General features: G+C 43.2%; 1 protein-coding gene across 1 annotated transcript in view; it reads right to left on the minus strand.

Annotated features, from left to right (window-relative positions):
• Nucleotides 1-1,836: 1,836 nt before the first annotated feature.
• Nucleotides 1,837-24,597, minus strand: part of LOC111977369 (alpha-1,6-mannosylglycoprotein 6-beta-N-acetylglucosaminyltransferase B-like) — a 52,184-nt gene continuing 29,423 nt past the window's right edge. The window contains exons 8-18 of the mRNA XM_024006753.1: nt 17,739-17,906; nt 15,570-15,739; nt 15,098-15,229; nt 14,759-14,892; nt 8,547-8,692; nt 8,203-8,358; nt 7,833-7,979; nt 7,523-7,639; nt 6,408-6,482; nt 5,826-5,986; nt 1,837-3,998 (exon numbers count right to left, since the gene is read on the minus strand). Coding sequence (XP_023862521.1) covers nt 3,797-3,998; nt 5,826-5,986; nt 6,408-6,482; nt 7,523-7,639; nt 7,833-7,979; nt 8,203-8,358; nt 8,547-8,692; nt 14,759-14,892; nt 15,098-15,229; nt 15,570-15,739; nt 17,739-17,906 — 1,608 coding nt within the window. The 3' untranslated portion in view covers nt 1,837-3,796. The remainder of the gene's footprint in view (nt 3,999-5,825; nt 5,987-6,407; nt 6,483-7,522; nt 7,640-7,832; nt 7,980-8,202; nt 8,359-8,546; nt 8,693-14,758; nt 14,893-15,097; nt 15,230-15,569; nt 15,740-17,738; nt 17,907-24,597) is intronic.

Below are 24,597 nucleotides of genomic sequence, written 5' to 3' on the forward strand. Positions count from 1 at the left end.
TTCCTCATATGAACTGTAACTCAGTAAAATCTTTGAAATTGTTGGATTTATATTTTTGTTCAGTATATATGCATTATTACACATAGATTTCACTTTTGTTATATTGGTGACATCCTAAAATCTTATGATGACACAACTCATTTGGTCTACATGACCTAGTATAGGATTTTTTTTAAAGTCACTTCACAAGTTTTTCAAAAGTACTCTTTTGGGTTTCACCCTCAGTCCCTCATCTCTCCAAGAGGTATTCATACTCATGGTAAAAACAAAAAGATCATATAAAATTAAAATGTGTTAAGGTAAACACTATTGGACCGTGAACTTTCCTGCCTGTCTGGCTGCCCGTGACAGGTTCATGTTTCCTCCCTTCATTATTGTCCTCCTTTCCCCGCCAGTCATCCCTTCTTTTTTAACCCCTTCATCACTCAGCTATGAATCCCTTCTACAGTGCCCTCCACTATTATTGACACCCTTGGTAAATACAAGCAAACCGGGCTGCGAAAAAAAACGTCTTTATTGTTTATCCTCTTGGTCTTCCATTCAAAATATTCACAAAAATCAACACTTTAATTAAAGTAAAATAATTGGAAGGAAAAATGTATTCTTATCATAAAACAAAGATTTTTCTCAAATATATGTGTGCCACAATTATTGGCACCCCTTCATTCAATACTTTGTGCAACCTCCCTTTGCCAATATAACAGCTCTGAGACTTCTCCTATAATGCATAACAAGATTGGAGAACACATGGCAAGGGATCTGAGACCATTCCTCAATACAGAATCTCTCCAGATCCTTCAGATTCCGAGGTCCACGCTTGTGGACTCTCCTCTTCWGCTCATCCCACAGGTTTTCTATGGGGTTTAGGTCAGGGGACTGGGARGGCCATGGCAAAACCTMGATTCTGTGGTCAGTGAACCATTTWTGTGTTGATTTWGAGGTGTGCTTCGGATCATTGTCCTGCTGGGATATCCAACCACGGCCCAGTTTAAGCTTCCTAGCAGAGYCAGTCAGGTTTTGATTTAATATCTGCTGGTACTTGATGGAAATTGGCATTTTCAACCTTTACGCTATTTTCTTATAGCCATTTCCTGATTTGTGCAGCTCAACAACCTTTTGTCGCACATCATTACTGTATTCTCGGGTCTTTCCCATAATGAAGGATGACTATGGGAACTTGGCCTGTGTGTCACCTCATATTTATACCCCAGTAAAACAGGAAGTCATGGCTTACCACTTAAGTGTTCCTAATCACTCAGGTTAACTTAAAAAAGTAAAATATGAATGGGAATATACTTCAGTTAGATTTTACTTATAAGAACTTCTAGGGGTACCAATAATTGTGGCACACGTTTTGGAGAAAAATATTTATTTAATTTATTTCACATACATTTTTTTCAATCATTTTATTTCAATTAATGGTTCGATTTTTGTGAATATTTTGAATGAAAGAGGATAAACAGAAAATAAAAAATATGTCACAGCCCGTTTTGCTCATATTTACCAAGGGTGCCAATATTAGTGGAGGGCACTGATAGTTTACAGATGCCACCCTAGAATTGTGACATGTTGTTTGTCGTTTGTGGGCTTTGGAGATCTAGCAGTGTGTGTAGCTATTGGTATGCCAGTCATGCTCCAATAATGTCAATATTAAAGAGTAAAAAAAAWAARWWTATTATATTGTATTATATTTTACAATCTTATTTTATCTTAGCCCTTCTATAACCTTACATTATCAGCTTGTCAAGTGTTATGCGAGAACCTTTAAACAAAACAGTGAGTGTGAGTCACAAAATTACACAACATTTCCCAATGATCTTATTTCTCATTGTATAATTCCTTTGAGTCAAGTACAATTTTATTTTCCGTAACTGATGAACAGTGCCTTGAAACAAAACACAAGTCCACTCACTCTTATCATCTTTGGAACGTTCGTCAAATCACATTCAAGTCTCACTTGACAGGGCCAGCTGAATTTGCTAAACATTCTGCTTATGTCAGTTCCACTGTTTTTTTTAGACAGCCGTTTTACAGTCATTGAGCTGTCCGTCATCCTGTCACAGCCCTGAGTGGTCCCGTCCAATTCCTGAGCTGTGCTGTGTTTGGGTTACGCGGAGTGCATTGGGACAGTCACGGTAATCACGTGTGTCTGTTCTGAGAAACCCTCTCTCAGTTTTCTAGTTTTAGGTGAAGGAGCCCATAGACAGTCCAAGGACTTGGACTGAAGCTAGGCTAGCAGCTGCACTGTGTAAGCCCCCACCCGATCACTTCTAACAGATAAGAGCCCTCAGTTTAGTGCTATTCATTTACGTCTGTTTCGGTCTCTCACTTCTTCCCTCACTCTTATATGTAGAGAAAGGGGTGATGGAAGAAGCCAGGCGAGAAGAAGACAGGCTTCCCAACCTCCACACTCGTTTTTGTGACCCATCACCCCTCACTTCATTTGGCTCGGGTTTGTTTGTTAGTTCAGTTCAACGTTCGCTCCTGAGCAGGATATCGTCCTTCAAAATCGTCCTCTCTACAAGTTCAGCCAGATCACTATAGATATATCATATCAAAAGGCAATAGGGCAATAACACTATTAATATTCTGTCATATAAACACATATCTTATACAGTACACATAGTATATAGTACAGCATTTTGAGTGTGTTTATATGAGGGAATAATCGTGGTCTTATTGCATTGCCCTCTCAAAGACATTCAGTGCTGATTACCCATGATTCACTCTGATAATGGCCCCCATCAGAGCCATGTATTTAGAGAGTTGGGCCAATATGATTTCTGTATTATGATGCATTTACATGACATTTTAGCTCCCCATTAACATTACATGGGGAATACTTAATACTATGTAACTGAATGTCTATAATTAGAACAATATTCAAAATTCAAAAATTTGGCCTAACTCTAAATACATGGCTCTGGCCCCCATTATTTACTCTGTCACGCATCCGAGGAGGACTGAGGTAATATTCAGGGCCGGCGATGCGACGCGAGCGGCCATTGTACATGGCTAGTAATCCCACACGCCCCAGTCCACCACTACTATGGAAGTCTGTTCAAGAGAACGTTACGATAGAAATCTATTGTGTAGATCAGGTATGGCTGTTTGTCATTTAGAACTGTGGGTCATGTCAGCACTACACGTCACATTTTCACCTGCAACATTGTGTTTAACCTCATGAAATACACCGCACATCAATGAGTGATGGCCCTCTGTTGAAGCTATTACTTGAATGTGATGTGATGGACTCTCTGGTTGTAAAAATGCGGCCTGACTCAGTTTGTCATAGAGTGACCTCTGGTATGACAGGTTGTGGTCACTTTACAGGCCACATAGGCGAAGGCAGAGAGATATCAGATATACTGGGAATGAAAGGACACAACACTGATATATCCTGTGTGAGGCCAAGTAATGTCAGGCCTATATGGAGAGACAGAAAACGTATTTTGCCTATGTTACTCCTATTCCTTTGTGCAACTGAGGAGACATGACGGATCAGGGCTCTATATCTTCTTTCTTCCTGAGTGATATCAGATAAACCYGGAACGTGACATCCATTTCCTGTGAGTGAAGAGCCTAGGGTTGTGTTCATCAGGGCACAATGTAACAAGACATTTTGCAATAGAAAACGAAAAAAAGCATTTCCTATTGGACAAGTTCAGATAGCACCTCTCCATTTCAGCTGGTTTTCTTTTGTTTCGTGCCTAGTGAACATGACCCCAGACATAGGATGCACTTCAACCTTCCATTTCCTCCTTTTTCTCCAATGAGAATCCTGAGAGTCTGCCCCTTAGAGGCAGTCAGGACACAGCGCCACCTGTCCCGCCCGGTGGGCCCTGCAGGGACAGAGTCTGCGGTGGACAGGGTCGGACCCAGCGCAGCTGAACAGGAGACGCTCCCGCTGCAGGCCGCAGCGACGACCCCACGGGCTGTAGGCAGGAAATAGATGGTTGTCCACTTCCTGGTCCATGCTGGAGCAGGACAGGCCCAGTCTGCCAGAGGGAAAAGCAGGGATCAATCAGTATGGCCTCAACAGAATCTGTTCGAAATTGTGACATTTAACTATTGTAGTTATATGTCACCTAAGCTGACCTACTAGTTATATGTCACAGTTTTAGCGCTAGGCTGGAACAAAAACCATTGCACACTGTAATTGGGGAATTTTGCTATTGTCAGCAATGTGATACAGCAGGGTATTGATGGGAGTTTCTTATAGACTATCACAATATTGTGTGAAAACATTGAACAGGGATTGTATTGGCCTACCTGGTCTGGAGAATTACAGCGGATGTTAAAGTGTACATGTAGCGCATGAGTACTAACAGACACCTGAGATGATCTACACACATGCATCCAGCCTAAACCATGGTACAATATAATACCACTGTGTGTGTTATGTGTATGTATTGGCTAGTCCTCTTGCACCTGTGTTCATGTCGGTATTGGATAGCTGTGCCCTCGCACCTGTGTATGCAGTGCATTCGGGAAGCATTCAGACCCCTTCACTTTTCACCACATTTTGTTCAATTACAGCCTTATTTTAAAATTGATTCATGTAGCTTTTCTTCCTCATCTTTCTACACACAATACCCCATGATGAAAAAGCGAAAGCAGGTTTTTAGAAATCTCAGCAAACTTACTACAAATGAAAAACAGAAATACCTTATTTATATAAATACTCAGACCCTTTGCTATGAGACACAACATTGAGCTCTGGTGCATCCCGTTTACATTGATCATCCTTGAGATTTTTCTACAAGTTGATTGGAGTCCACCTGAGGTAAATTCAATTGATTGGACATGATTTGGAAAGGCACACACCAGTCTATATAAGGTAGGAGAACCTTCCAGAAGGACAACCATCTCTGCAGCACTCCACAAATCAGGCCTTTATGGTAGAGTGGCCAGACGGAAGCCACTCCTCAGTAAAAGGCACATGACAGCCCACAAGAGTTTGGTAAAAGGCACCTAAAGGACTCTCAGACCATGAGAAACAAGATTAAACTCTTTGGCTTGAATGCCAATCTTCACGTCGAGGAAACCAGGCACCGCTCATCACCTGGCCAATAACATCCCTATGGTGAAGCATGGTGGTGGTAGCATCATGCTGTGGGGATGTTTATCAGCAGCAGGAACTGGGAGACTAGTCAGGATCGAGGGAAAGATTAACTGAGCAAAGTACAGAGAGATCCTTGATGAAAACCTGCTCCAGAGCACTCAGGACCTCAGACTGGGGTGGAGGTTCACCTTCCAACAGGACAACGACCCTAAGCACACAGCCAAAACAATGCAGGAGTGGCTTCAGGACAAGTCTCTGAATGTCCTTGAGTGGKKSYGRCAGAGCCCYGACTTGAACRCGATCGAACATCTCTGGAGAGACTTGAAAACAGCTGTGCAGCGACACTCCCCATSCAACCTGACAGAGCTTGAGAGGATCTTCAGAGAAGAATGGGAGAAAATCCCCAAATACAGGTGTGCCAAGCTTGTAACGTCATAGCCAAGAAGACTCGAGGCTGTAATCGCTGCCAAAGGTGCTTCAACAAAGTACTGAGTAAAGGGTCTGAATACTTATGTAAATGTGTTACTTCAAAAACCTATTTTTGCTTTATCATTATGGAGGTATTGTGTGTAGATTGATGAGGGGGAAAAAACAATTTTAATACATTTTAGAATAAGGCTGTAACGTAACAAAATGTTGAAAAAGTGAAGGGGTCTGAATACTTTACGAATGCACTGTATGTAGGTATTGGATAGCTGTGCCCTTGCACCTGTTTGCAGTATGTTTGTTCTGTCTGCCTGCCTGTATGTCTGTCTCTCACCTGGTGAACGCTGCGGGGTTGTTGAGGTGGTGGAACAGTGCCGGCTCACACACCAGGGAGGCACGTCGACAAACACTCACACACGACTGGCCCAGGGGGCCCAGGTGTATTCTCAGAGCGCTCTCAGGTGGCCAGGTAGGGAAGGACACGCTGCAGAAGTCCTGGGGTCAACAAGAAGACAGGAACAACAGTTATATTATTTTGCAATAAATGTTGGAATGTATCATATAGCTCACGAGACTGGGTTTGGAACAGTATAAAACAAGGTTGTTCAACTAAGTTTAGGGCCCTCACTATCTGTCCATGCTAGGAGGTACAGACTTTTCAAACGTCAAAAAGTGACCACCCACTATCCTTGACCTAAATTAGTAACACAAATGTGTCGTACTTGCCAATCAGTTCTGACAATACTGCCACCATGACCAGCTAGTGACTACCATTTATTTGTTCCAATGCCTCCTAATAGAAGACATTATAAGACACATATTGGAATATAAACCCTAGGCCGTATAAAACAGATAGAAACCTATCCCTTTAAAGAAGTTTTTAAGTGTTTCTGGAGACTATTGTTGTGTTGTGTACCTGATGAGTGATGTAAGCATGAACCCTTTCCAGCATCCCTTCACTGGTGAACTCTCGAGGGGTGAAGGGCTTGACCTTTAAAACAGACATAGGAGCTAAATACAGCTTCATATCAGGGTTATGCTAATCATATGAGCCTTCATAAGCATTCATATAACAGCCATACCAATGGATAAGAGGTTTCACCTGTAAAACAGACTAATTCTATCTTCCATAGATCTTCGAGATCCATTACATCTTCATATAATAGTTGTGCTAATCATGTGAACCTTCATAAGTGTTAGCAGTTGATGTTATTCTATGAAAAGCCAACTGACATTTACTCCTGAAGTGCTGAATTGCTGCACCCTCGACAACTACTGTGATTATTATTATTTGACCATGCTGGTCATTTATGAACATTTGAACATCTTGGCCATGTTCTGTTATAATCTCCACCCGGCACAGCCAGAAGAGGACTGGCCACCCCTCATAGCCTGGTTCCTCTCTAGGTTTCTTCCTAGGTTTTGGCCTTTCTAGGGAGTTTTTCCTAGCCACCGTGCTTCTACACCTACATTGCTTGGTGTTTGGGGTTTTAGGCTGGGTTTCTGTACAGCACTTTGAGATATCAGCTGATGTACGAAGGGCTATATAAATAAATTTGATTTGATATGAATAACAAAAAATATATATATTTATTCAACGAGAACAAATCATAGTTGTTATGCTGGAAAGTAGATGGTCATTCTTCCCTGTCCTCAGTGTTTTCTCCACTGAACAAAGAGACAGGATGTAGTTTATACCCCAAGCCTAGCCTGTGGTTGACCAATTAGAATTCCTTGCAGTAAAATTGGGCCAATGGTCAAATAACAAGTATCCCATTTCAGGCTCAATGTGTAGACCATTTGGACCAATGAGAACTTGCCACATGTAGCTATGAGTCCTGGACTGAAATTCCTCCCGTGTCCCTGACCCATTAAGCTTCAGTTCCCCATTACAGAAAAACAACTATTTCCTTTGATCTTTAATTCCCTCTTGACCTTCAGACCTCTGCGTTGTGTATTTATCTGAGAATATTCTTACATAAGCATTCATTTAACATTCATAACAGTAGAATCAAGGTTATGGTAACTGACCTCTGTGCGTAGAATAGCCCTGACCGTCTCTTGAACGTCAGTATTGTTGGTCATGTCCACGGTCCAAACGTAGGGTTTACCGATGAACTCCTCAGCGTAGGGGTGCTGGGAGGAGACCTGACAGACACACACATGTACACACATGCATGCATGCACACACACCAACACACACACGCGCGCACACACACACACACACTTCCCAATTAAACCACCATTGGGTGTGAAATAGTCTTTAGGTAAATTGTTAATTTTTCAATTTAACTTGATTCATTTCTTAATACATTTTTTGGGATGAGTTCATATCCAGTACCTGTCGTGTTGTGGGCTTCCCTTTATAGAAGTCACTGTTTTCAGAGGAGCGAGGGGGCTGGAAGCGCGGCTGGAGGAAGACACACCCTAAAGCTATGGCCTCCAAAGGAGCTGGACCCTCATAGGGAAACCCAAGGCCCACAAACACCTGGAGGGGGAGGGCAATGCAGCTATGCATTTAGAATCCCTATCACTGCATGGCTTACAGAGATACTGTAGAAAGTGTTTGAATCCTAACATATCGAGCTATATATTTGATCCAGGTCTGAAACCATGCGTAGATGTCCACGGAAGTTGGTACAATAAATCAAGATAGTAATTGTCCTCATGGGTCCTGAGACACTGTGGCCTGGGTTCAGTTCGGTTGTTACCTTGGCTCTTCTGAGGAGCTGTAAGAACTGATCCTGGGTCAGCAGGCCGTGGTTGATGATGTTACTGGGCAGCTGAGCGGAGTGGCCTGGAGGCTGGTACACTGTGCCGTGGGTCTCCAGCTCCTGACTGATCACCTCCAGATAACGCTCCTTGCCCTGGAATAGAAAATAAAAGATTGGAAAATAGTAGAGTAGAGAGGAGAAGAAGTTCATTTATAGTGTAGAGTAGAATTGAGGGAGCATGTCGCATGTGGACCGTTCCAAAAACAACCTGTCTAGTAAGGACATTACTGGATGGCACGGTCGTTGGTCACTGCACCCTTTAACTCTTTCCGCCTCCTTACCTGCCACATGTAGTCCTGTTTCCCGTAGACCACAGCCGTGTTGTCCTTCCTGTAAGGCCCTGGCTCCACTTCCTCCTCCCTCTCTTCCTGCTCCACCATCGCCTCCTCACTCACAAACCCCAGGAACGAGTTGTCAGGGGTATGAGCTACACAGGAGACAGAGACGCAACAGGTCAGAATGCAATTTTGGATTATAGCGMTAGGAAAGTGTTGTATTGATTGTTTGAAGTCACATTTTAACCACAGACCAACGTTTAAGCAATCAAACAACCAATAAGTTCTCACATGAAGTATATTGTCTAGCGGTCAAGAACTACAGCAAATCATTATTTCATTAGCAAAGATACAAGTATAAATACTCTATCAGTTAGACCTCAAAGGAATAAAACCTGTTTCATCCCAAAGGCTTCTATCAGAATGAACAAGAGAGAAGGATAATACAAAACAATGTGTCTAATGTGTCTGATATGTCTAACAAGTATAATTTGTCTAATATGGCTATGACTAATATGCCCAATAAATCTAATAAGTCAAATATGCCTAATGTGTCTAACAAGTCTAATATGTCAAATAAGTCTAACATGCCTAATGTGCCTAATAAGTCTAATGTGTCTAATATGCCTAATGTGTCTAATATGTCTAATACTGTATGTCTAATATGTCTAATACTGTATGTCTAATATGCCTAATACGTCTAATGTGTCTAATATCTCCAATATGTCTAATGTGTCTAATGTGTTTAATATGCATAATGTGTCTAATAAGTCTAATGTGTTTAATATGCATAATGTGTCTAATGTGTTTAATATGCATAATGTGTCTAATGTGTTTAATATGCATAATGTGTCTAATAAGTCTAATGTGTTTAATATGCATAATGTGTCTAATAAGTCTAATGTGTCTAATGCGTCTAATATGTCTGTTTCTAATATGTCAAATGTTTCTAATGTGTCTAATGCGTCTAATATGTCTGTGTCTAATATGTCAAATGTTTCTAATGTGTCTAATGCGTCTAATATGCCTAATATGTCTAATACTGAATGTCTAATATGCCTAATGTGTCTAATATGCCTATATGTCTAATGTGTGTAATGTGTGTAATGTGTCTATGTGCAGCTGGAGATGCCAATAGCTGTCAGGACAGGAGGAGACTATAACAAACAGCATTAGTACAGGATAACAACAGAAAGATGTGGGAAAAAAGGTTGTTTTGGACTGGCGATGTCGACATAAGGGACCAAGAATGCGGGTGGTGACAGTTGAGTAATAACATTGGGAGCGTCTCGATGGGCCGACGTGAAAGGAGAGAAACAGACATAAATCACACGATGGTGGAAATAAAAACTATTCTTAGGGGTTAGTGTCAGTGTGTTTGGATAGGCCATACACTTTGACTTCCCACAGCTTCTCAGATTCATCCTAACAGAACAGAGAGAGGGAGGTGTGAGAGATGGGATATTTATTTTAAGAAATACAAGAATGTGTCTGTGAATGTGTGTGTGTGTGTGTGTGTGTGTGTGTGTGTGTGTGTGTGTGTGTGTGTAGGCTTGTGTGTGTGTGCGTATTAGTCCACGTGTCAGTCCGTCTGTCCCCCCAACAGTTGTTTAAAAGGCCCTGCCAAATAACTCTCTCCTGTCTCCTAACTCTTCCTCACAACTGTGAAGAAGGTCCTCTCTGGGTGAATAACAGGCTAATTTATCCCAGCTTGTCTCCAACACTCCTCCACACGCAAACCAGACGCGTAGCCCCTCCATTCATCATCTTAGTGGGCTCACACCAACACACCGACATGAATCATGATCAAGATGGAAAATGGTGCAAATAGGGGAGCGATGGCTAGATAGAACCATTGCTTACGACAGACAGACACACACAATAACCAATGCCTTCCCAAAGGCCCTGACACTCAACAGATCCCTTCTAGCACTTCAAAGCCCCATCGACACCAGCTCTAATCCCTTTCTCCCTCCGTCTCTTCCTCTCTCTGAGCTGCCATCGCCGCGGGCAACATCCCTCTTGCCGCACGAGCAGCACAAATAAACAGCAGCGTTCCTGCCTGTGGGAGTGGTCCGGACTGTTCGGCGCTCTCCAGCTTGTCCCAGTCTAGTCGGAGTGGGAGAGATGACTAGGAAGTGTTTGAGAAGATTTTGGGAAGGGCAAGGGCTCACGTTTATTTAACCTGTTCTTAATCCTCTAAGTCTGCAGACATACGAAGTCTCCTTTGTGGAACATACATCAACACGGTCATAGTTAATAACACTCCCACAGTGTGTCACCACTGTTGGTCTCTAAATGGTAAAGCCCAACACTAAATACAGACACATACACACACGTGCGTGCACGCATGAACTCATACACAAACAAACACACACAAATGCAAGAAACCCATAAACAGACTTACATATATAGTACCAGTCAAAAGTTGACACACCTACTCATTCAAGGGTTTTTCTTTATTTGGACTATTTTCTACATTGTAGAACAATAGTGAAGACATCAAAACCATGGAATCATGTAGTAACCAAAAAAGTGTTAAACAAATAAAAAAATATAGTAGCCACCCTTTGCCTTGATGATAGCTTTGCACACTCTCGGCATTCTCTCAACCAGCTTCACCTGAAATGCTTTTCCAACAGTCTTGAAGAAGATCCCACATATGCTGGGCACTTGTTGGCTGCTTTTCCTTCACTCTGCGGTCCAACTCATCCCAAACCATCTCAATTGGGTTGAGGTCAGGTGATTGTGGAGGCCTGGTCATCTGATGCAGCACTCCATCACTCTCCTTCTTGTTCAAATAGCCATTACACAGCCTGGAGCTGTGTTGGGTCATTGTCCTGTTGAAAAACAAATGATAGTCCTAAGCCCAAACCAGATGGGATGTTGTATCGCTGCAGAATGCTGTGGTAGCCATGCTGGTTAAGTGTGCCTTGAATTCTAAATAAATCACTGACCGTGTCACCATGCTTCACGGTGGGAACCACACATGCGGAGATCATCCGTTCACCTGCTCTGCGTCTCACAAAGACACAGCGGTTGGAACTAAAAATCTCCAATTTTACACATCAGACCAAAGGACATATTTCTACCATTCTAATGTCCATTGCTTGTGTTTCTTGGCCCAAGCAAGTCTCTTCTTATTATGGTGGCCTTTAGTAGTGGTTTCTTTGCAGCAATTCAACCATGAAGMCCTGATTTACGCAGTCTCCTCTCAACAGTTGATGTTGAGATGTGTCTGTTACTTGAACTCCGTGAAGCATTTATTTGGGCTCCAATCTGAGGTGCAGTTAACCCTAATGCAGTTAACCCTAACTTATCCTCTGCAGCAGAGGTAACTCTGGGTCTTCCTTTCCTGTGGCGGTCCTCATGAGAGCCAGTTTCATCATAGCTCTTGATAGTTTTTACGACTACACTTGAAGAAACTTTCAAAGTTCATGAAATTTTCCAGATTGACTGACCTTCATGTCTTAAAGTAAGTAAGTAAGTAATGATGGACTGTCATTTCTCTTTGCTTATTTGAGCTGTTCTTGCCATAATATGGACTTGGTATTTTACCAAATAGGGTTATCTTCTGTATACAACCCCTACCTTGTCACAACACAACTGATTGGCTCAAACGCATTAAGAAAGAAAGAAATTCCACAAATGAACTTTTAATTGCTTCTGAATCTGCATTGCTTGCTGTTTYGGGTTTTAGGCTGGGTTTCTGTATAGCACTTCATGACTTCGGCTGATGAAAAAAGGGCTTTATAAATAAATTTGATTGATTGATTGAACAAGGCACACCTGTTAATTGAAATGCATTCCAGGTGACTACCTCATGAAGCTGGTTGTGAGAATGCTAAGAGTGTGCAAAGCTGTCATCAAGGCAAATGGTGGCTACTAGAATCTCAAATATAAAATATATGTTGATTTGTTTAACACTTTCTTGGTTACTACATGATTCCATAGAGGGATTTCATAGTTTTGATGTCTTCATTATTATTCTACAATGTAGAAAATAGTAAAAATAAAGAAAAACCCTGGAATGAGTAGGTGTGTCCAAACTTTTGACTGGTACTGTATAACAGGGTTCATTATGTTTCCACTTGCCACTGCAGAGATATGTATTCGATGTTTATGTATTCCTATTGGTTGGTTGAATTGACATATTAGTAAGGTGTTATGTTATTGGCTACGCTTGCAGATAGGGGGAGATTGCGAACTTCAATTCTTCCCAATTTAATACTGACACGCAAGCGGTAGGTTACGTTCTGAAATAGTGCTTTCAATTTATGTATTTACAATGTGTACGAGTTCACTATGTACATTTCCTGATATATATATACAGTGCCTTCAGAAAGTATTCATACCCCTTGACTTATTCCACATTTTCTTGTGTTACAGCTGAATTCAAAATGGATTAAATCGATTTTTGTCTCACCCATCTACACACAACACCCCATAATGACAAAGTGAAAACATGTTTTTAGACATTTTTGCAAATGTATTTTAAATGAAATACAGAAATATGGTATTTACATAAGTATTCACACCCCTGAGTCAATACTTTCTATGAAGCACTATTGACAGCGATTACAGCTGTTAGTCTGTTTGACTAAGTCTCTAAGAGCTTTCCACACCTGGATCTTGCAACTTTTGCCCATTATTCTTATAAAAATTATTCAAGCTCTGTCAAATTGGTTGTTGATCATTGCTAGAAAACTATTTTCAGGACTTGCCATWMATTTTCAAGTAGATTTAAGTCAAAACTATAACTCAGCCACTCAGGAACATTCACAGTCTTCTTGGTAAGCAACTCCAGTGTAGATTTGGCCTTGTGTTTAATGTTATTGTCCTGCTGAAAGGTGAATTCATCTCCCAGTGTCTGGTGGAAAGCAGACTGAACCAAGTTTTGTAATGGATTTCCCCCAAACATAACACTTTGCATTCAGGACAAAAATAGATTTTTTTGGCAGTATTAATTTAGTGCCTTGTTGCAAACAGGATGCATATTTTCGAAAAAATGTATTCTGTACAGGCTTCCTTCTTTTCACTCTGTCAATTAGGTTAGTATTATGGAGTAACTACAATTTTGTTGATCCATCCTCAGTTTTCTCCTATCACATTGGCGGTTTCCTTCCTTAGAACGGACACCTGTGTCATTGTAGAGACTGGGTGTATTGATATACCATCCACAGTGTAATTAATAACTTCACCATGCTCAAAGGGATATTCAATGTCTGATTTAAAAAAAAAAAGGTTTTTACCCATCTACCAATAGGTACCATTCTTTGAGAGGCATTGGAAAACCTCCCTGGTCTTTGTGGTTGAATCTGTGTTTGAAATTCACAGCTCAACTGAGGGACCTTACCGATAATTGTATGTGTGGAGTACAGAGATGAGGTAGTCATTCAATWATCATGTTAAACACTATTATTGCACACAGAGTGAGTCCATGCAACTTGTCATGTGACTTGTTATGCACATTTTTACTCCTGAACTTATTTAGGATTGCCATAAGGGGTTGAATAGTTGTTGACTTAAGACATTTCAACTTTTCATTTGTAATTCATTTGTAAACATAATTTCACTTTGACATTATGGGTACTGTGTGTAGGCCAGTGACCAAAAATCTAAATGTAATCCATTTTAATTTCAGGCTGTAAGACAACAAAACGTGGAAAAAGGGGTGTGAATACTTTCTGAAGGCACTGTATATATACAGTAAATGTGTGTGAGTGCACGGTGCGTGTTAGATATTGCTGGCTTCCTGGGATGCGCTTTTGTATGTTATTGCTGTAAGAGCGAGCTAGCAAGCATGCTATAATTGTAATGGCCGCATTAGCTCCCTGCTAATTCAGTTATTCCCATGCTAACAGACAAATCTACAGCCATCAACGTACTGTTGTCCTGCACATCTAATGTGCTTCCTTGTGTCTATCGTCAGGTACATATATTTATTGTATTCTGTAAAAAAAAATGTTGATCATTACAAAATACCCAGTCTGATATTCATATGCAAGCGACAAATCACAAATCTACAGCCATCAACATACTGCTGTCCAGCACATCTAATGTGCTTCCTTGTGTCTATCGTCAGAATGAACACCAATCAACTGGGATCTCTGGCTGAGCATTCCTTTCTTTAAAAACACAACGCAAGAGAGTCAGTTACACATCTGTTACACATACGATCACATCTGTTAACCCACACACACATACAGTATACTCACGGAACATGGTCATGTACTGCAGTGGCTGTAGACGCCAGCTTCCCCATAGCGTGTTGTAACCATGGCTCCGGGCATACGTCCCTAGGTTGAAAGCCGGTTCCGTACCAAAAGAGTCAAGGATTCGGAAGCGGCATCTGGAGAGAGGAAGAAATGTATCATCATAGGCATATTTCACATAGTCTTATGTGACTTGAAATTATGTGGGAAAACTGTCTTGAATCTAGTACTTACGAGTTTGCTTCATGGTAATTACATGGTAATGATATATATTGTTACAGTAACTTGGAATAAGGTTCATGTAATCCAACATGTTATCAAAAGTAACCAAAGTGTTATTACTGGTAGTGTTGGAAGGCCAGCCCCATGGCTCCCTGGAGATGGGCGAGGCCGTGGTAGTCTGTATAGATGAGGTCAAAGGGCAGGGGCATCTGGATGGGGCAGCTTCCTTTACCCGGGGCTGCACCTATCACACTGCTCCACCAAACACAAACAAACACTCTGTGATGGTGAGATAGAACTCAAAGTGACAATGCATTGTGAGAGCTTTAAGTTGTCAAAGGACGATGATTATTCATGATTAGATCAGTCTTCAATAAATTTCAATGGATATGCAAAGCCATGATGTTGTTGGATATCAAGGTACTAGACATATTTCTATTAAGAGGTGTGTAAAGCACACCTTGAATCCTGTACTTCTGGCTTGCCTTCCTGGTTATGGGTTCACTTAATATGGCCGCTGACCCATCCATCACAGAACATTGACTTGAATGGGGATTCCCATGATAGTAATTCTATTTKTATGGTGTGTTACCTGTGCAGGTGGTTCTGGGAGGTGGTAAAGGTCAGATTGTGACCCAGGATGAAGAGAGAGGCACTGAGGTCAGCCCACTGCACCAGCTCCCCCAGAGGCCCCCCTTGGTCCACCATGGCCCCGAACCGCTGGCCTGCACCCCCAGACAGGACCCCCGGGTACAGCAGGACCTAGAGAGGGGGAGAACATGGAGGTGGAGGACGATGAGTACTCATGATTAGATCAGTCTTCATTACATTGAAATGGATACGCGAAGCCACAATGATGTTGGATATCAAGGTATTAGAAATATTTCTAGCACCTGGAGGCACATACAGAAGTAACTTTTAAAACACAGCCTTATTTGAGTATATAGAGGTTTTATCACTTCAATATTACACATTCAACAATCATCCCATCAGCATATCAGCGCAAGCACTATGACTAACTTAAGGAATAGTAACAAAAAATAACTAAAGACATACAGTTGAAGTCGGAAGTTTACATACAGTTAGGTTGGAGTCTTTAAAACTTGTTTTTCAACCACTCCACAAATTTCTTGTTAACAAACTATAGTTTTGGCAAGTTGGTTAGGGCATCTACTTTGTGCATTTTTTTCAACAATTGTTTACAGACAGATTATTTCACTTATAATTCACTGTATCACAATTCCAGTGGGTCCGAAGTTTACATACACTAAGTTGACTGTGCCTTTAAAACAGCTTGGAAAATTACAGAAAATTATGTCATGCGTTATAAGCTTCTGATAGGCTAATTACATCATTTGAGTCAATTGGAGGTACCTGTGGATTATTTCAAGGCCTACCTCAAACTCATTGCCTCTTTGCTTGACCATCAATGAAAATAAAGAATAGCCAAAGCTCAGAAAAAAATGTTACCTTCCCACATTTGTTCATCTGGAGCAATTTCCAAAACGGCTGAATGACACTTCATCCTACAACATAGTACGCAAGTATAAACACCATAACACTCACCGTCATACCGCTCAGAAAGGCAACCTTTTGTCTCTAGAACATACCTACTTTGTCCGCCACAACAGTGCAACATCAAACCCAGAACAACAGCAAGACTGATATGCTGAGAAAAGGACAACAGTATCTATCTCCACCAGTTAAAACGAGCCCTATAATCGACATAACTGAAAGGACAACCTCAGCAAGAAGAAAGCCACTGCCAACGCATCACAAAAAGCCAGACTATCGTATCCCAACTGCACATCGGGACAAAATTGTACATTTGGAAAATTCGTCTGGTGATGAAACAAAAATAGAATACTTTGGCCCTAATGACCATTGTTTATGTTTGAGGAACAAAGGGAGTTGTCAAGCCCAAAACACATCCCAACCTGGAAGCACGGAGCGCGTAGCAGCATAAAGTTGTGGGAGCCTGCTTTGCTGCAGAGGTCTTGTCACTTCACAAATAAGATAGACATCATAGTAGAAGATATGTAGATATATTGAAGCAACACTCAAACATCGTTCAGACGTTAAAGCCTTGTCGCAAATGCGTCTTCAACATGGACAAGACTCCAAGCATACTTCAAACGTTGTGGCAAAAATAGGCTTAAGACAACAAATCAAGTATGGAGTCATCACAAAGCCCTACCTCACCCATAGAAAAATGTTGGGCTACTGAAAAAAGTGTGTCGAGCAAGAGCCTATAAACCTGACTCAGTTACACCAGCTCTGTCAGGAGGAATGGGCCAAAATTCACCCAACTTATTGTGGGAAGCTTGTGGAAGGCTACCTGAAACGTTTGACCCAAGTTAAACAATTCAAAGGCAATGCTACCATATACTAATTGAGTGTATGTAGACTTCTGAACCACTGGGAATGTGATGAAAGAAATAAAAGCTGAAATAAATCATTCTCTCTACTATTATTCTGACATTTCACCTTCTTAAAATAAAGTGGTGATCCTAACTGACCTAAAACAGGGAATTTCTACTAGGATTAAATGTCAGGAATTGTGAAAAACTGAGTTTAAATGTATTTGGCTAAGGTGTATCTAAACTTCCAACTGTATGAAAATATTACAGCAGGAGATAGAGGGATTATAAATATAGATGCAGTACGTGGGAGTTTGAAATCCGATGAACTTCAAAGTATGTTAACCCCATAGAATTACATATTAGAAGATCATTTAATAGGATCTCTGTGGTTAACCCACCCTCTTCTGCAGTGAAGTCGTCTTAGTGGTGTTCTCTCGTATCCTGTGTCCCGCCTTTATCCAGCATGTAGACAGCCTCTCCACCCTGGACCGGATAAACCTTCTTGCAGGACCCTGAATTCCACCAAACACCTCATACAATGGCCCCAGAGTCGTCCGGACCTCTGCCTGTGTGAAATAAAAAGGGATTATTGAACAACAATATTAAAGCAGTACGAAAGTAGTGTATGCAAGTTAGAATTAGATAAGGAATTTGATTGAGGTATGGCTTGCATCCAAATATGAAAGGTGCAAAAGTTATCTTGGCCAACATTGAGGAGGCTCTTATAAATCATTGACTCAAAAACATCCCAACCCCTGCTCAGGTAACTCATCCCATTCCCACTATTTCACATCATTATCATAGTACTTCTACAGATAATCATATCCCCAGGGGTATTGCCAGTAACAATCTTGTGACCATAAAAAAAAGAAATCCACTGTTACTGTTAGCCCAATTGGGAAGCCCACTGTGGTAAGATCGGCCCATAATGTTATTTCAAATAGCACAAAAATGGATACCCCTGCTGTATTCAAATTGCATAGAGTTGGGTTGTTACATATCAACGTACAAAGTTTGATGTCAAAGATGGACCTTCATGATATCTGGATGCATGACAGGAGCCCGGACATTTTGGTTCTCACAGAGACTTGGACAAATGGCTCAATCCCGGATAAGGACATTGCTGATTACCACATCTTCCGGTGTCACAGACTGAAAGAAGGGGGAGGGTGGTTATATATGTGAAATCAACTCTTGTGGCATCAAGTTCTCTAAATAAAAATAAATTGCTTTTGGTTTTTGATTTGTCCATAAGCCAAAATACATATGTATCTGTTGATGGCATTTACCCCCTTCTTCAAGCCCTCACAAATTGGTTGTTGATCATTGCTAGACAACAATTTTCAGGTCTCGCCATAGATTTTTGAGCAGATTTAATTCAAATCTGTAACTCGGCCACTCAGGAATGTTCACTGTTTTCTTGGTAAGCAACACCAGTGTAGATTTGGCCTTGTGTTTTAGGTTATTGTCCTGCTGAACGGTGAATTCATCTCCCAGTATCTGGTGGAAAGCAGACTGAACCAGGTATTCCTCTAGGATTTTGCCTGTCCTTAGCTCCATTCAGTTTCTTTTTTATCCTGAAAAACTCCCCAGTCCTTAACGATTACAAGCATACCCATAACATGATGCGGCCACCACTGTGCTTGAAACTATGGAGTACTCAGTACTCAGTAATAGGTTGTATTGGATTTGCCCCAAACATAAATGTCACACCCTGATCTGTTTCACCGGTCTTTGTGCTTGTCTCCACCCCCCTCCAGGTGTCGCCCATCTGCCCCATTATCCCCTGTGTATTTATATCTGTGTTCTCTGTTTGTCTGCTGCCAGTTCAAATCAAATCAAATCAAATCAAATTTTATTAGTCACATACACATGGTTAGCAGATGTTAATGCGAGTGTAGCGAAATGCTTGTGCTTCTAGTTCCGACAATGCAGTAATTACCAACAGTAATCTAACCTAACAATTCCACAACTACTACCTTACACACACACACAAGTGTAAAGGGATAAAGAATATGTACATAAAGATATATGAATGAGTGGTGGTACAGAAACGGCAAAATGGCAGATGCAGTAGATGGTATAGAGTACGTATATACATAAAGATGAGTACTGTAGGGATGTAAAACTAAAGTGGCATAGTTTAAAGTGGCTATGGTACATGTAATTACATAAAGATGGCAAGATGCAGTAGATGATATAGAAGTAAGTATATACATAATGAGATGGTAATGTAGGGTATGTAAACTTGTATTAAGTGGCATTGTTTAAAGTTGGCTAGTGGTACATTTTTTACATAATTTCCCATCAATTCCATTTTTAAGTGGCTGGAGTTGAGTCAGTAGGTTTTGGCAGCGGCCGCTAAATGTTAGTGGTGGGCTGTTAACAGTCTGATGGCCTGAGATAGAAGCTGTTTTTCAGTCTCCTCGGTCCCTGCTTTGATGCACTGTACTGGACCTCGCCTTCTGGATGATAAGCGGGGTGAACAGGCAGTGGCTTTGGGTGGTTGTTGTCCTTGATGATCTTTATGGCCTTCCTGTGACATCGGGTGGTGTAGGTGTCCTGGAGGGCAGGTAGTTTGCCCCTGGTGATGCTTCTGCAGACCTCACTACCCTCTGGAGAGCCTTACGGTTGTGGGCGGAGCAGTTGCCGTACCAGGCGGTGATACAGCCCGACAGGATGCTCTCGATTGTGCATCTGTAGAAGTTTGTTGAGTGCTTTGGTGACAAGCCAAATTTCTTCAGCCTCGTGAGGTTGAAGAGCGCTCTGGGCCTTCTTCACAACCGGCTGTCTTGTGTGGGTGGACCAATGCAGTTTGTCCGTGATGTGGTACACCGAGGACTCTTAAATATTCCACCTTCTCCAGCTACTGACGCCTGTCGATGTGGATTAGGGGGGTGCTCCTCTGCTGTTTCCTGAAGGTCCACAATCATCGTTCCTTTGTTTTGTTGACGTTGAGTGTGAGGCTTATTTCCTGACTACCTGACACCGACACTCGTGTCCGAGGGCGCCCTCTGCACCTCTCCTGTAGGAGCGTCTCCGTCGTTGCTTGGTAATCAAAAGCACTACCACTGTAGTAGCATCGCGCAAACATGATGTATTGGAGTGGAAGGCGTGCAATCGCACGGCAGTCGTGGGTGAACAGGGAGTACAGGAGAGGGCTTCAAACGCACCCTTGGTGGGGCCCCAGTGTTGAGGATCAGCGGGGTGGAGATGTGTGTTACCTACCCTCACAGGGCGACGTGGGGGCCGCGCCAAGGAAGTCCAGGACCCCAGTTGCCACAGGGCGGGGATTCGAGACCCTAGGGTCTCGAGCTTGATGATACAGAGTTTGGAGGGTACTATGGTGTTATAAATGCCTGAGCTGTAATCGATGAACAGCATTCTTCACATGGGTATTCCCTTGTCCAGATGGGTTAGGGCAGTGTGGCAGTGTGGTTGCGATTGCGTCGTCTGTGGACCTATTGGGTCGGTAAAGCAAATTGGAGTGGGTCTAGGGTGTCCGCGTGTAGGGTGGAGGTGATATGGTCCTTTTGACTAGTCGCTCCTCAAAAGCACTTTCATGATGAAGGAAGTGAGTGCTACGGGCGGACGTAGCCGTTTAGCTCAGTTGGCCTTAGGCTTTCTTGGGAAGCAGGAACAATGGTGGCCCTCTTGAAGCATGTGGGAACAGCAGACTGGGATAAGGATTGATTGAATATGTCCGTAAAAGACACCAGCCAGCTGGTCTGGCCATCTCTGAGGACCGGCACGCTGGGCTGAGAATGCCGTCTGGGCCTGCAGCCTTGCGAGGGTTAACACATTTAAAATTGTTTTACTCACCTCGGCTGCAGTGAAGGAGAGCCCGAGGTTTTGGTTAGGGGGGCCCCGTGTCAGTGGCACTGTATTTGTCCTCAAAGCGGGCAAAAAAAGTTGTTTTGTAGCCTGTCTGGGAGCAAGAGGCGCGAGATCGCCCCGTCGTGATCGGGGTGGCTCTGGGTTTGAAGTTTTATATTCTTTGTTGTAATCTGCCAGGGGCAATGGGATTTTCTCTTATATTGCTTTCCATGGCCAATAATGTTAGTGGGTCCCGCTCGCTGTAAAAGTGCAGCTCTAGCCATTTTAGCGCTCCTCTGATGTGGGAATGTTGGCATAATCCATTGCTCTCTTCATCTTGGTTTGGGTGTATGTACATATTGGTGCACTGTGGGGACTGAAAATAATCGTCGTGCAACATCATTGATGAAGCCGATGGAACTGAGGTGTTATACAGTATACACCTCCTCAATGCCACACTTGATGAATCCGCGGAACAATATTTCCAGTCTGGTGCTAGCAAAAACATCCTGGTTAGAGTTGACTGTAGACCCTCATGACGACCAAAATACGTCTCTTGTGTCTGACTGGTTGAATTGCGACTCCGGCGATTTTGTCTTCTCGTACTACTTGAGACTTAAGCCTCGTTTTGATTGACTCTGCTGCGGAGAGAATACCTTTACATCGCTGGTTATTGGTTGGGCGTTGGCGGCGGTCATCGGATCCGGTCACCTTGCCGCGTCAGCTTTAAGAGAGGAGGCAGTGTTCGCGGCTATTTCATCTTCACGCAAACTTTGCTGTCCCTGTCTCAAATCAGACGGTTTCTGGTTTGGATGAAGTTTTTAATAAGTTGCCCTAAGGAGCGGGGTGACGGTGACGAATCGTCAATGGAGCAACTTCTAATGAACTCGGCTCACTCGAAATCAGCATAATTCGTTATCAATATTGTTTGTTCGGACTCGATGCGGAACATATTTTTCCAATTCCGCGTTGATCTGAAGCAGTCTTGAAGCGTGGATTCAGATTGGTCGGACAGCGTTGGAACAGACCTGTAGGAGCGCGGAGCTTGTTGTTTTGAGTTTCTGTTTGTCGGCGGAATCAACAAAATGGAGTCGTGGCAAGCTTTTTCCGAAAGGGGGGCGGGGGAGGGCCTTATAAGCGTCGCGGAAATTAGTATAACAATGGTCTAGTGTTTTTCCAGCCCTGGTAGCACAATCGATATGCTGATAGAATTTAGGGAGTTTTGTTTTTAGATTAGCCTTGTTAAAATCCCCAGCTACGATGAATGCAGCCTCAGGGTGTGTTGGTTTCCAGTTTAAAAAGAGTCAGAAAAGTCGTTCAGGGCCATCGATGTGTCTGCTTGGGGGGGAATATATACGGCTGTGATTATGATTGAAGAAAATTCCCTTGGTAGATAATGCGGTCGACATTTGATTGTGAGGAGTTCTAGATCAGGTGAACAGAATGACTTGAGTTCCTGTGTGTTGTTATGATGATCACACCACTTCTCGTTAATCATAAGGCATACCCCCCCGCCCCTCTTCTTACCGGAAAGATGTTTGTTTCTGTCGGCGCGATGCATGAAGAAACCAGCTGGCTGCACCGACTCCGTTAGCGTCCCTTGAGTTAGCCATGTTTCCGTGAAGCAGAGCACGTTGCAATCCCTGATGTCTCTCTGGAATGCTACCCGTGCTCGGATTTCATCAACCTTATTGTCAAGAGACTGGACATTGGCGAGTAGTATGCTAGGGAGTGGAGCGCGATGTGCCCGTCTCCGAAGCCTGACAACGAGACCGCCTCGTTTTCCCTTTTTCGGCGTCGCACAGGGTCGCCGGCTGGGATCAGATCCATTGTATTGGGTGGAAGGCAAAACACTGGATCCGTTTCGGGAAAGTCATATTCCTGGTAGGAACGATGATGAGTTGACGTTAAAATCGTATATTCAGTAGTTCCTCCCGACTGTATGTAATGAAACCTAAGATTACCTGGGGTACCGATGTAAGAAATAACACGTAAAAAAACAAAATACTGCATATTTTCCAAGGAACGCGAAGCGAGGCGGCCATCTCTTTTCGGCGCCGGAAGTCGTGACCCCGACTTTCGACGTTTTACCAGCGTGCTTTCCCGTCTTTCTGTTTCTCAAGTTCTGTTTCCTAGTTTTTCCTAGAACCTCTGCCAGCCCTGACCCCGAGCCTGCCTGCCGTCCTCTACCTACTTGACTCTGACATGATCACAAACCTCTGCCTGTCCTCTACCTGCCCTTTGCCTTCCCCGTGTTTATAATAAACTGTACTATCCACCTCCTGTGTCTGCATCTGGGTCATATCCTAAGTCGTGATAGTATGAACTGACCATGACTGACGCAGCAGACTTGGACCAGCTCCACAACGCCTTCTCCTCCCAGGGAACCACCATTGGAAGACACGAGGAGTTACTTCAAGGTCTTATGGAAGGATTCCAGACCTTGGCGGAACACCAGGACATGCCTTCAACACATCGCTGGAGCAATTCCTGCCCCGGGATGTCTTCCTGCTGGCTTGGGAAAAGCCCGGACCTCTCCGCCATTCCCGCGGAGTACCAGGACCTCCGGGAGGTTTTCAGCAAGGTCCATGCCGCCTCGATTCCTCCGCATCGGCTCTATGACTMCGTCATTGACCTTCTCCCAGGCACTACCTCACATCGGGGGCGGCTTTATTCCCTGTCAGGGCCGGAGACCAAGGCGATGGAGACATATATTGAGGACTCCCTGGCTGCAGGGGGTATCCGTCCTTCTGCCTCCCCCGYCGGCGCAAGGTCAAAACCCTGCCGGGGCCTGAATGACATCACGGTTAAAAATCGTTACCCGCTTCCACTTGGCTTTCGAGCCCCTCCAGGGGGCAACCATCTTCTCCAAGTTGGACCTCCAGAACGCCTACCATCTGGTACGGATATGGGAAGGAGATGAGTGGAAGACTGCCTTTAACATGGCTAGCGGGCACTACGAATACTTGGTGATGCCGTTCGGACTGACCAATGCTCCTGCTGTGTTCCAGGCCCTGGTAAAAGACGTTCTCCGGGACATATTGAATAGGTTCGTGTTCGTCTACCTTGATGACACCTCGCGTTTTCCCACTCGGCTCAAGAACATGTCCTCCATGTCAGAGAACTCCTCCAGCGTCTTCTGGAGAACCAGCGGTTCATCAAAACAGTAAAATGCTAATTCTATCACGCCACCATTTCCTTCCTTGGGTACATCATAGCTGCAGGCAACATACAGATGGATCCTGAAAAGGTGAAAGCGGTGGTGGATTGGCCGCAACCCACCTTCAGAGTACAGCTGCAACGCTTCCTGGGATTCGCCAATTTCTACCGCCGGTTCATCTGGGGTTACAGCACCCGGGCTTCCCCACTGTCAGCGCTCACCTCTCCCAAGGTCCCGTTTACGTGGTCTCCAGCTGCAGACCAGGCGTTCTTGGACCTCAA

This window comes from Salvelinus sp. IW2-2015, linkage group LG18 (genome assembly GCF_002910315.2).
Source record: "Salvelinus sp. IW2-2015 linkage group LG18, ASM291031v2, whole genome shotgun sequence".
NCBI classification, from domain to species: domain Eukaryota; kingdom Metazoa; phylum Chordata; class Actinopteri; order Salmoniformes; family Salmonidae; genus Salvelinus; species Salvelinus sp. IW2-2015.